Here is a 13,938-nt window from a genome sequence, read left to right as displayed (position 1 = left end):
TGAGAGGAGAAAGATTTAAAAGGGACACAAGGGGCATTTTTTTCAGAGTGGTGCATATATGGAACAAACTGCCAGAGGAGGTGGTCCATCCAGGTACAGTTAGAACACTTCAGTACATTTGGACAGGTACATAAATAGGAAGGGATTAGAAGGGTATAGGCCAAGTGCAGGCAAAGGGAACTAGTTCAGTTTAGGATACTTGGTCAGCGGGGACAAGTTGAGCCGAAGGGTTTGTTTCCATGCTGTCTGACTATGACTCGCTTTGTTTAACTGATTTCTTTAAATCTGTGATCGTATTTTCATTTCTTCTAAGGTATTTAAACGTAAAATTTACTATCAATGTAAAACTAAAATTGTAGCAATTACAGGACTAAGAGAGGGGTGAGGGTGTCATTTGACCTACCATGCTTGTGCTGATGCCAATGTTTTTGCTTTGTCCAAAAATTGACCATGTGGAATGATTTTTTTTCTCATTCTTTTCCCTTCATTTCTTATAGGTAGAATCTCAAGTTTATCACTTTTTGATAAGAAGACCAAGGTGTGGGGCCTACCTTTCACAAGTTACTCTCTAAACGTTTCAAAATTTTGTAAATCTGTATTCAGCCTCACTTAAAACTTTTCTGTTCTAGTGAAAAGAAAAGCTCCCAATTGGCTTGAGTCATTCTTTGAAACTATAAATGTGAATCAGTACGTTATTTGAGTGAATCTTCACTGCAATCTTGGAATGGCTTAAATGTTCTTCCTTTCATGGAGCATCCAGAACTGCAAGCAACACGCTTGCTGTAGTCTTGCTAATGTTTTGTACACATTTAACTTCACTTACAGCCATTGATCTTTTCTGTTAAGCACATCATCCCATTTATGTTTTCAGTAATCCTGCAAGAGGAAAACATGATAAAATGTCTCCCCTCACTGTCATAAATGTTCTGAAAACATTTATACTCAGCACCTCGGAAACAAAATGTATTGCCATTTTATGTGGGTTGCTTGTAGTAATCTATGTTTGTGTTACCTGTAGTACTACTTGCAGGTCAAGAGAATAACCTGCTAAAATTAATATTCTTACCTCACTACTGGGATTGTGTCTTTGGATGAAAAGTCTGATGTGTTGTACCTTATAAATGTATGCACTTGCAATTCTAACAGCTGCCATGGCATCTTCATTCTCTGTCAGTCCACCATGCTGTTGCTGTTTGTGTCACCACTGTTCTCCATAGTTTTTTGGCAAAATAGGGCTTCTTTGAAGAAATAGCTGCTCTCATTTTTATGTGATCCTGAGATGGTGGCACAGAGGTGCTGCAAACAAAGCTATCTGCCCACAAGGGCCACCAAAAATCAGGGCTTCTGAAGATGTGGTTTCACTGCCTCAACTGATCAGATTTTGCCATGCAGAATGGTCATGGAAGTGTCTGTGCTTTGTGATGGTCTGCCGAAATCTGGATAATATAACCCTCCAGAGATGTATGGACCTTGCTGGTGGTACAGTCTTTATTCAGGACACATTTTATGCTCAGGTGTACCAGGTATCCTCGGGCTACTCAGCTATACCAGCTGGTGGTTGCATGTCTAAAGGCCAGTTATCTGGGTGTCATGGTGTACTCATCTTGCTAAAGAAGGGATGATAATATTCTCTACCAGTTCCAACCAGGCTTGCTTGGTTTGGTTGGGTAGCATTTTGCTGCCACTCTGGGTGTAAGACTCCTTGCTTTCCTTGTGCCCTTTCCAAAATCACTTCAAGGGCAGTATGAGTAAATTTTGGGGTATCATGCTGGAAATGCCTAGCTTCTGCTTCTCTTATGCTCCGTTCTACCTTCATTTGTGTGGCAACATAATTGCCACTGCACTGGCTGCCATTATCCCTTTTAACTCGGGCCTGAAAGGTCAGCTTCCTAGGCCTCCCAGCGTTAACTAGCTGCTGAGCCAACATATTGGACGATCACAGCCTATGATTACTAATCCCTCCCCTCAGAACGGGGTTACCACTCGGAGGTGGTAGCAACCACTCCTGACCCAGAACTCAAATGGAAAGTCCTGTCCTTGATCTTTGACTTGAAATGTCTTTGAAATTTCTCTGATATCGTGGAACTGTGTATGTGTGTGAACTTGTGTGTGTTATACACAAGCCAGTGGTGGTCATCAGATAGTATATCTGTCTACTTCCTTGAGCTTTCCTGTCCTGTGATTTGGAATCCTTATGGACTGAAACTGTTTTAAATATTTAAAATTAAAACATCCTTTCATGGATGTGAGTTTGCTCGCTGAGCTGGAAGGTTAGTTTTCAGATGTTTCGTCACCACTCCAGGTAACATCATCAGTGAGCCTCCGACGAAGCGCTGGTGTTATGTCCCGCTTTCTATTTATATGTTTAGGTTTCCTTGGGTTGGTGATGTCATTTCCTGTGTTTGTGATGTCATTTCCTGTTCTTTTTCTCAGGGGATGGTAGATTGGCTCCAAATCAATGTGTTTGTTGATGGAATTCCGGTTGGAATGCCATGCTTCTAGGAATTCTCGTGCATGTCTCTGTTTGGCTTGTCCTAGGATGGATGTGTTGTCCCAATCAAAGTGGTGTCCTTGCTCATCTCTATGTAAGGATACGAGTGATAGTGAGTCATGTCGTTTTGTGGCTAGTTGATATTCATGTATCCTGGTGCCTAGCTTTCTGCCTGTTTGTCCAATGTAGTGTTTGTCACAGTTCTTGCAAGGTATTTTGTAGATGACGTTCGTTTTGCTTGTTGTCTGTATAGGGTCTTTTAAGTTCATTAGCTGCTATTTTAGTGTGTCGGTGGGTTTGTGGGCTACCCTGATGCCAAGAGGTCCGAGTAGACTGGCAGTCATTTCGGAAATAATAATTTCGGAAATAATCTTCTCAAAACTCGCTAACATCCTTTCATCTTTTGTAGGGTGGAAAAGTATCGGCCTCAAACCCTAGATGATCTTATTTCTCATCAGGACATACTGAATACAAGTGAGTTGTTGCCTTTAACATAAGGTACAAATTTGCTTTAAATTAAGAAATGAAAATATCTGCAATAGGAGGGAAAAGAGTTGACATTTCAAGTCAGCATCTTTTCAGGAGAGCACTTATTTCTGTTTGTGCTCATGATGCTTAACCTGCTGAGTATTTCCAGCATTTTCGGTTTTCTGTTTTTATTTCAGATTTGTAGTATCTGCAGTCATGTTTGAAATTATCTAATATGTTTCTGCCTGGGATAGAAAGAAGAACATTTCCAGCAACAACTACATATTTATTTGATTGGGATACTGTATTGTTGTGTAAAGAAACGTCAATCAAGCATTAATTTAATATTTAAGTAACAATGAGACAGAATATTTGTGGTGAAGTCTGATTCAGTTGTACTTCTGTATTGGGGATTAAATTCAAATATATAATACTGCACTCCCTGAAAACATTTCCCTTATTAATTTAGCCTTAAGTGATTGCTGTAAAATGTATATAGTTTCCTTGCAAAGAGTTCAAATAATGCAACAATTCTGTACAATGCTTAGTTAATGTGTTGAGGATGTAACATATTTATGATTTGTGAGTTACTGAGCTTTGCAACAAACTAGTGGCACATAATTTCTGCTTCCTCATCACTTTCTATTGAGACTAAAAATGTTGTTTCCGTATACTCCAGTGCCAAGTATGGTCTAGGATGTGTCTGAAGTTTGTGTGTTGCTTGGCTCTGTTTATTATACAGATATTCTCTTTCTTTTTACATTGCTTGAAGCTGTGTGTTTACAGTAGTAACCTCCAGGAAATTAAGTGTTTTCAAGTATTGCTGCTTCTGTTAACCCTCATCACAGTATTGATATACTTCACTGAGATATTAATAGGAATATTTTTTACCTTATGCTTTGGACTACAGATGAAAACTTTAAGACCAACAAACATCATGAGTTGAACAAAAGATTCTAATATATAACAATAAATCATTTTAAGACTTTGGTTAGATTCCACAAAAGTGACCCCTCCTGTTTTTTTTATTGTTTTGTGTGATATGTGGGCTCACTATTTTGAATTCCTCCTTGTGCCTGAAATCACCTTGTATCTTTTGATACTGATTTTGAATTACAAACAATATACAAGTACAGCAAGTCAGTAGATAGACTAATAGAATGTTATTGTTCATTGTAAGGAACATTGACTATATAAGCAGGGAGATTATGCTTCAGTTATGCAGGGCACAGGTGAGACCATATCCAGAGTGTACAGTATTGATCTCCTTATTTGAGGTGGGATGTGAGTGCATTGAAAGCAGTTGGAGAAGGTTTACTGGACTAATACCTGGAATGAATGCTGTCTTATCTGGCTAGAGTTTAGAATAAGAGGTGACTTGGTTGAAAAATGTAAGTTCGTAATGTGTTTTGACAGTTTGCATTTGGAAAGGATGTTTCATCTTATGGTAGAAACTAGAACCCCGGACCACTGTTTTAAAAATATGAGTTCATCCATTTAAGGCAGAAATATGGAGACTTTTCCCAGAGGATCATAAGTCTTTGGAATTCTTCCTGAGCAGAAGGATTTTAATACTGTAATATGAATATTTTTAAAGCAGAGGTAGATTCTTGATAAGCAGTGAAAGGTTATCAGAGATTTACTATAATGTGGAGTATTCAAATCAGCCATGATCTTACTATAAAGCTGAACAGGCCAAAGGGACAGAAGGAGCTATTGCTCCTAATTTGCAGGACGGGACCCTGGTTTTGAATATTGGCAGACTGATCCTGTGGGGTCTGAAATGTTAATTCACTTCACAGGATTGAATTGCAGAAGAGAAGCTAACACGATGTAGGTGAAAAAATGGTAAAGGTATTTGTCTGGAAATGAGTTACGTTTTTCCTTTTCAAGCTAAACATGATTTAAAAGCAGGTTTACATGATTCTCAAGAGAATTTGCAGTACAAGAGACATCCAAAACTGCTGCTGTACAGTAAAAAGTTTTGCTAAAATCTAAAAAAGATTTTAATGAGGAAAAAGTATATCCAGAGATGTTCATAATGACAATCTAGAAATGAAACATTCTGGATATAATGTATGGGATAGGATTCCAATTATTCTTATTGTTGTTTCCTGCTTATTTTCACTGCACTACTATTGCTGCGCAAACAAAATGTCAAGTTGAAATTCGAGATATGTTTTGAATTCAGTCCCACACCCCAAATTATCAACTTTGAAAGCTCTGTCGATGTGAGAATTTTCTGAAAGGTCATTAGTAACATAAGCTTGATGTCACTTTTGGTGTCTCAATTGTTGGGTATTGGTCATATTAAATGCACTTCTGCTGCCTATTTATCTCACTGTCCTAAAAAAAAGTTAAGTAATAGGTCAATAGGTAACTGATGCAATATGCGTTGAATTCAATGCAGTAATCATTAGTTCTGAACACATATATTTTCTTCATAAGTGAGATTAAAAAGTTGACCTTTTTTCCAGGATAGACATGTTAATTAGTCTTTGGGGCTACAGACGTAATAGTCCTCTTCAAGTTTTCACAGCTTCTTGCTATGAGTTACGAACAACTCTTCTCAGCATACCCTACCCTTAACCTGGCACAAATTAAATCGAGAATTCAAACCAAGATATTCGTGTTGTTATTGTCGCCCTGCTGCTGGTAAGCCTGCATTAGTGCTTGTACTCAAATAATTTCTTTCTGCAAGATATGATAAACCGTGACCTTGGCAAGGCAGGGGTTGGCAGCCTGCAACTCCAGAGTGGTGTGCAACTCTTTAGCATCTCATTTACAGCTCCTGACCATTTCCTGTTGGATCACAGTAACGCAAAAAATGCCGAAAAATAACTTAAGTAGAGTAAGAGCCGTAGTTTTATTGTGAAAATGAAAGACTAATCACTATGCTGCACCTTACAATTTCAAATATTATTTTAATAAAAACCTAACTGCCCTTGAAACAAACCTTTTTGGTATAGTTATAGTTTATTACAGGATGGTTGTAGATCATGCCTTTAGCTTGACAGAAAGGTTTTTGCTTGTTACTGTTATTGTTTTTAATACAGCTAAGAAAAGCTATTCTCAATATGTTGTTAAAATCTTTATTTAATCACACAAATCAACAGATGAAAAAAAATCCTTGGTTTTGTACATCTTAATTTTGTTTTAAAGATAGCTATGTACAAAATTATGGTCAAAAAGCAATAAATCAGTTAAGTCTGCCCTCGTTTTTGTTTTCTATTGCTAGATAAATTCATTTCTTTAATATGCATACCGTGTGACCTTCCGGAGGAAATGTCAATTTGCTTCGGTTTAGACATGCTGAATCTTTATTTTGCATCTTGTAAGAGTTTCCATCTCGGGCATATTTTCAGTTTAAAAATATTGCCTTCCTGCCAGCATTGATGGATCTGTGCTTTTGCTTCTCTTGGTATGTCTTGAGTTGTCACATGCTCAGTATTACAGAATGGGCTAGAGCTAAAATTACTTCATCAGAAGTAATTGCACCCTCTTCTGGCCATTTTATATATATACATACCCGAAGAAACTGTTCTGGTTGATTGTTTATGTCCTGCACAATTAGAACAAGTAGTCTGACTGCACAAATATCATGTTTACTGATGAGTTGATGTAATGGATGTTCTTAGCCAAAGAAGTGATGGTTGGATAGATATTCATAAACTAGTAAAAATGTGTTTTCTTGAGAAATGGTTTTAAAAGTCCAGTTTTCTTTAGCAATGCTGTTTGTATGCATGGGTGGACGAATCTTCAAAGATTGCTGCATCTGAAGATATCATTGGGAGACTAGGAGAGTACAGGTCATGATAGATTCTTTCAGTGAATATGTGGTGCGATTCAAGATGCTTTTCACTGGCAGTTTATAGCCTGGACGTTCCTAATTGTCCATTTGTTAATAAGGCAGTGAGGAAAAGGAAAAGCTTGAAATTTATGGCTAAAGCAAGCCCAGAAAATTTGTTTGCCAACTCCAAACTGGTCACGGTACCACTGACAGGCATTGTGTGTAAACTTGAGCAGTACTATAGTGCCAGGCCATTGGAGATTATAGAAGGCTTTGAGTTCAAAATGAAGAATCAGTTATCCGGTGAGGATATTGAAGACTTTGTGGCTTTGAAATAGCTGTCCATCTATTAAAATTTTGGAGAATTTACGGAACACGTTACAGAATATGTATGCAGTTTTAGAAAGTGAGGGCAGTTAAGTTGTTGATGTTAGCGAGGTTAACCTTCAACATAGTTTGCCAAACAGCATTGTTCTTGGACATAGTAAAATGTGACCTGAGGGAAGTCAGAGTTAACAACCTACCAGGCATCTGGTGAAGTAAGTAAGCTGCATAAGCTGAAGACCCCATTGAAGACAGTAATAAGGTCCTATCAGTAATGCTCAGGCCAACACTGGGCACAGATTTGTCCATTTATGAATGCAAAGTGCACAACTGCATGTCAGAAGAAGATTTAAGGAATGGAAGGAAATGGTGATCACTGCAAATCATTGTTTAACAGGAACAGGTTCATGAAAGGCCAGTTGTGATTCATCCAGTAAGCACAGGGATGTCCAGTGAAAATGCGTAGGGAATTGTTGTTCAAATAACATAAGGTGAAGCCTCAGTGGTGACAACAATTGACACACAGGAATTAGTCATCATGATTTCCGAATCATTCTAAAATCAAAAATCGAGTCAGCATCAGTTAAAGAAATCACACAAAAAGATTAAGAAGTTATGGAGGAGAGAAGACCCACAAATTCGGAAAGATTCCCACCAGTTCCAGTCACTCAGATGAACAATGAACAAAATTACCTTTTTTTGTAGTGAAGTATGAAAAGCTAGCCTTATTCAGAAGAAACTACTGAAAAATATTGAACAAGCTTTATTGGTTATAGAAATACTTTACAATACATGACAAAATGATTGCCAAATGTCTGTAGGTATTTGATGACTTTGATCACCCAATTCAAAGACATAAGGCTAACATACAGGTTTAGAGAGATACCAGACTGTGTTACTGCAGACCCAGTTCACTGCCCTATACTGTAATGGTTGTGTTATATGAAGAGTTAGAGGTGTAATTTCAGAAAGATGTAGATCACAGTTACTTTGATCGTTATGATCAGCCCTTAGGGATGAAATGGACAAAGTCTAATTAAACACTATTTTTAGTGGACAGGGTTAGCTAAGGACATAGACACAGTGAAACAGTGTCGAGCATATACAGCTATAGAAAGGAATCTGTCATTGGTATCTTTGCAACAATGGAAATAGCAAGCGAGAATATGGCAGAGGCAGAATGAGAAGGGCAACAACTATTCATTGTGATTGGTAGCCATTCAAAGTGAATTGAGGTACTTCTGATGAAGTGATAACTAACAAATTGTTGGAGGTTTTACATAATTTGATTGCTGCTTATGCATTCCCAAAAGAAATTCTGTCTAACAACTGGCTTCGGTTTTGTTTAGAAGAGCTTTCAAATTTTAGGAAAGGAATAAAGTAAAACAGTTCCCGACTTCAAATGGAGCAACAGAATGCACAATAAGTTCTAAAATATGCTGTTACATAAATTTACTTGTTTTCCAATTTAAAAAACAGTCTGATTGTGGAGGAGGAAATTTGTTGCAGTTCTAGTATAAAACATATAGCTTTGTGTTATACTTTATTTTGGAGTAATTTAACTTTTTTAGCTGTTAATTTCTGTTATTAGTTAAAGAATCACTAAAACTACTTTTTAGCAAGATTGAGTTGTTTGATTAGTTCGATTTGTACTACAGACTAGATGGTTGTAAGTCTCTTCAAAATGCTATTGAGGGCAATTAGCCTTGCTTAGCTAGGAATGTTGTGTTGTATAATAGTAACAGAAAAATCTGTATTCAGTTGGTTAGCTATCACTTTAAGAAACAAAGTTAGTGTCAGGTCAGTGACATTTTACTAGAACTACCCGACCCACTGAGTGTCTACAGAAGTTTATATTAATGTTACAGATTGCCAGCATTTCACTGTTTTGCTTTTGCTTTATAGATGACATGATATGAATTGTTTCTGTCAATGTAGATAAATATGGTACCTCGGATTGACAAGATTTTGACTATGGCACTTGTTAGTGTGACTTCATAAATTCTCATGCCTTTGAGGCATATGCTGTTTGCATTTCAATTATATAGACAACATCTCCTTAAAATAGTGTCGCTCAGAGACTTAGATGAACTAAATTTTGGCATTTGATTTTTGTCTGTCTGCAATTGTAGTCTAATAATTTTCTTCAGCAAGTTCCAAGAAAACGTACAAATAACTTGCTTTATAGGCCATATCTTTATGAATTATGCCTGGTAGAGTTAGCAAAAAATCCTGAAACTTTCAACTTGAATCAACTACATTTAATGATGAAAGTTGCGACTTCACAAGCAAAATCACACGCGTTGCATTTTCTTTATTTCAGTTCAGCGGTTCATCAATGAAGATCGTTTCCCACACGTGCTGTTTTATGGGCCACCAGGAACTGGGAAAACATCTACTATTTTGGCCTGTGCCAAACGGCTCTATAAAGGCAAAGAGCTAAACTCAATGGTTTTAGAGGTAACAACTGTTTTGAGTCATAGAGTCACAGAGATGGTAACAGACCCTTCAGTCCAAACCTGTCCATCCCAACCAGATACCCTAAGTTAATCAACCCCATTTGCCAGCGTTTGACCGCTATCCCTCTAAACCCTATTATACATATACCCATCCAGATGCCTTTTAAATGTTGTAATCGTACCAGCCTCCACCACTTCCTCTGGCAGTTCATTCCATACATGCACTACCCTCTGCCTGAACAAGTTGCCTCTCAGGTCCCTTTTAAATCTTTCCTTTTTCACCTTAAACCTATGCCGTATTATTTTGGAGACCCTTAATCTAGGAAAAAAAACCTTGGCTATTCACCCAATCCTTGCCCCTCATGATTTGGTTGCCCCTCAGCTCCAGCTTATTCACCCTCTCGATTTAGCTCAAACCCTCCAATCCTGGCAACAACTTTGTAAATCTTTTCTGAACCCTTTCAAGTTTCACAACATTTTCCCATTGCAGGGAGACCACAATTGAACACAGTATTCCAAAAGTGTCCTGACCAATGTCCTGAACAGGTGCAACGTGACCTTCCAACTTGTACACTCAGTGCACTGACCAATAAAGACAAATGTATCAGATGCCTTCTTCACTACCTGTCTACCTGTGACTCCACTTTCATGGAATTATGAATCTGTGCTCCCAAGTCTCTTTGTGTCGCAACACTCTCCAGGACCTTACCATTAAAATTTAAGTCCTGCCCTGATTTGCCCTATCAAAAGTCCACCCCTCATTTATCTAGATTAAACTCCATCTGCTGCTCCTTGGCCCATTGCCTCATCTGATCAAAGTCTCGTTGTACTCTGCGGTGTCCTTCTTCCTAAACTAGTTTTATGGCTTTGTAGGGCTAGTCATAGACCATAGAGATTTACAGCACAGAAAAGGGACATTTGGCCAAGCATGTTGGTGCCAGTCAAAAACAACTACCTAATTATTCTAATCCCCTTTTCCATCACATGGTTCATTGCCTTGTGTGCTCTGGCATCGCAAGTGCATGTCTGAATAGATCATAGAGTCCATACAGTGTGGAAATAGGCCCTTTGGCCCAACAAGTCCACACCAACTCTCAGAGCATCCCACCCAGACCCGTTCCCCTATAACCAACCTAATCTATACATCCCTGGACACTATGGGCAATTTAGCATGACCAATCCACCTAGTCTGCATATCTTTGGACTGTGGGAGGAAACTGGAGCACCCAGAGGAACACACGCAGACACAGGGAGGATGTGCAAACTGCACGCAGACAGTCGCCTGAGGGTGGAATTGAACCTGGGTTCCTGGTATTGCGAGGCAGCAGTGCTAACCACTGAGCCGCCATGCTGCTCTTCATAATTTTATGAGGCTTTTGGCCTTTACCACCCTTACAGGTAGTGAGTTCCAGATTCCACCACCCACTCCTTAGAAAAAAAAATTCCTCCCGTCTCCGGTAACTCTTCTGTGCCATACCTCAAAACTCTGTCCCTGGTCATTGATCCCTCCATCTAGAGGAAAGATCTCTTCTGCCTATCTTATGTATAGTCATAATTTTATACATTTCAATCATATCCCTCAATCTCCTCTCCTCTAAGGAAAAGAACTGCAGTATGTCCAATCTATCTTTAGCACTGAAATTTGCCAGTCAAAGCAACATTGTTTTGTTAGGGTGGGACCTTGTGAGCAGTCCTTGAAGCAGGGGCACATTCAATAGCACTCCTTTCCCCGTTGTCTGCACTTCAGTAATTTCAAAATTGTTCAGTTTTTGCTTCGTTAAACCACCTTGCACTTAACACTGTCTCAGGTGGCCTACAATAATAGGTAATGCTGTATTAAGAAATTGAAGCAAAGAAAATGCTTTCTGATCAAGGGATTATGGTAGCTAAATTTTCACTGGCCTACTCAATTTTGGAACTCATGATGATCAGTTTGATGTATCACACTTCACTTTAGACAGTCCTGGTAAAGTCCTGTGCTCTATTTCTAAAACAGCCTTTGCCTTTATTTAGAGAATTATAGAACTGAATTTTAATTAGCTTAACCAACTCAGACCCTCATGCTAATCATTTTGGTGTATCACAATCCAAATCAGAAAGTCGAGTAGGGCTCTACGATAAAAAAAATCCCTCACTGTCACTCACTCATTCAATCACTCACTTGATCTCATCCATTTTATCACTTTTAAAATCAAAATATGGAAGTAAAGTTATGAATATTGGAAGCATTGGGAACCTCACAACTGACCTAAATTAGTGGAGGTGGCTTAGTGATTAGCACTGCTGCCTCACAGCGGCCGGAACCTGGGTTCGATTGCACCCTCAGGCGACTGTGGAGTTTGCACATTCCCCCCATGTGTGCATGGGATTCCTCCGGGTGCTACGGTTTCCTCCCACAGTCCAAAGATGTGCAGGCTAGTTGGATTGGCCATCCTAAATTACCCATGGTGTTCAGGGATGTGAAGGTCAGGTGGGTTATTTGGGTCTGGGTGCGATGCTCCGAGGGTCAGTGTGGACGTGTTGGGCTGAAGGGCCTGTTTCTATGTTGTAGGGATTCCAAGATCTCTGAAAGGAGTAATATCAGCCGGTTTCTTTCTTGGCTGACAATTTGTTGAAAACTGCTTAATGCTCACTTTAGTGTTCATAATAGAAATACAGCAATATTGGTCACTTCAACAAGATATTGGAAAGGTTCCGAATTATTGTTAAATACTACATAAGCGAGTACTTTCAAGAAGAGCTCACACGTAAAAGTGCCTGATTTTTCTGTTTAATTAGGCAGCCATTTTTTTTGGTGCATAGTTTTTTTTTAAAGAAATGGATAAGTAGCTACTTCTAAAGAGGAACATTGGATTTTAAATTATGCCTTGTTTAACATCATGGATTGTCTTATCAATAGAGAAATTACTACTTCATTGATAATAGTTTTTAAATAAGAAATTTTCATATCTTTCTAATTAATTACATTACTGCTGTTAAAGCACATACTTGTTCTTTCCAACTTTTTGTAATCCAAATTTATTTGGAGTCTCTCAAGGCTGCTGATTTTGTCAGATAAAAATTGGAATGTAAAATAATTATTCTTAAAACTTGTTACTGTTTGAGATTACCCCTTTCATTTGTCATTCATAAGTTCGAATTTTTGAGAAAGAGCAAAAATCTAAATAATTCTGTGTTAAAATAATCTGTGTGACACTGGCCAGTAATAACATGACAGCAAGTCATTAAATAATCAAGTCTTGCTGTTCACAAATGTGTATATCCATAGAAAACACTACTTACACATTTTGCCACTGCAAGTCTAATTTTTGTTTAACCACTGATTTAGCAGACACAGTAGCAATATTCAAGAAGCACCTGGACAAATACATGAACAGGAAGGGAATGGAAGAATCCTGTGAGTGAAGACAGTTTTAGTATGGAAGGGCAAGATGTGGTGGCGCAGGCTTGGTGGGCCAAAGGGCCTGTTCCTGTGCTGTATTGTTCTATGTTCTTTTAAGGAAAAAAATTGAAAGTAAACATCATAGAGTAGAAACTGAACATGCATAGTCTGTCTTGTTCACCATTTGCAAAAATCACCAATTACAGGGTTTTCAAGGAATGTAAATCCTGACAAATGACAAGGCTTTAGTCAAAAAAACACGTGCATGAAATACCACTAATTATAATCCACAGAAAAAAGGATGTAAGGTATGTGAGTTAAGCACTAAAAAATTAATCTAATGGTTACGTATAAAGTTGGTGCAAGTGCTGTCCATATTGTGATCATTTGTGAGGTTGCATATCCTCGTTCTTCATTAGAAATGTGTAATAATTCCTTCAATTCAATAGAAAATTGTTGTGACAGCACGGTAACAGCATGTTTCTCTGGCACATTGGTACATTGTTATGGGAAAAATAAATGTACTTAAGCCAGTAGTCCTAATATGCTGGAATGATGTTTGTATGTTGCTGAAATTGTTCTCAGTAACAAATCACAAATAATTCATTGTGTCTATAGAGAAATGTTTGAATTGTACAACATTGTAATCAGTAGTTTTTCACAGTTCAGAAGTTTGTACTATATTACTATTTCAGTGATACCACTACCCCGCTGGTATGATGTAGTTAATATTAAATTGTAACAATAAGAGTGAAATTTCAGTTTTACCAACATTAGAAGATAATGTATACTTTACAGATTATTTGGCATGCTAGTTAAAAAGGATGCCATTTATTTACCATGTGGCCATTTAAGACTGTTACATGATTTTGTTTTCTGTGTAGCTGAATGCTTCTGATGACCGAGGTATTGACATAGTACGTGGACCTATATTGAACTTCGCCAGCACAAGAACCATTTTTAAGTGAGTACTATGATGATTTCAGTTTATAAAGAAATATCTATTTGCAAACAGTGCTGCATC

At 38.0% G+C, this 13,938-nt stretch overlaps 1 protein-coding gene across 4 annotated transcripts in view; it reads left to right on the top strand.

The window, feature by feature from the left end:
- rfc5 (replication factor C (activator 1) 5) overlaps window positions 1–13,938 on the top strand; it is a 43,181-nt gene that overhangs the window by 3,560 nt on the left and 25,683 nt on the right. Inside the window, exons 2-5 of one of the 4 annotated variants that reach the window (XM_048556393.1) lie at window positions 498–538; window positions 2,901–2,965; window positions 9,397–9,533; window positions 13,799–13,878. In XM_048556393.1, the coding sequence (XP_048412350.1) occupies window positions 9,522–9,533; window positions 13,799–13,878 (92 nt within the window). In that variant the 5' untranslated portion in view covers window positions 498–538; window positions 2,901–2,965; window positions 9,397–9,521. Of the gene's footprint in view, window positions 1–497; window positions 539–2,900; window positions 2,966–9,396; window positions 9,534–13,798; window positions 13,879–13,938 lie in introns of those variants that run through there. The other 3 variants (XM_048556394.1, XM_059655090.1, XM_048556395.2) reach the window with 3 other exon arrangements.

This window comes from Stegostoma tigrinum, chromosome 26, assembly GCF_030684315.1.
Source record: "Stegostoma tigrinum isolate sSteTig4 chromosome 26, sSteTig4.hap1, whole genome shotgun sequence".
Lineage (NCBI taxonomy): Eukaryota > Metazoa > Chordata > Chondrichthyes > Orectolobiformes > Stegostomatidae > Stegostoma > Stegostoma tigrinum.
The sequence above is the reverse complement of the archived record's forward strand: the minus strand, read 5'-3'. Positions and strand labels throughout refer to the sequence as shown.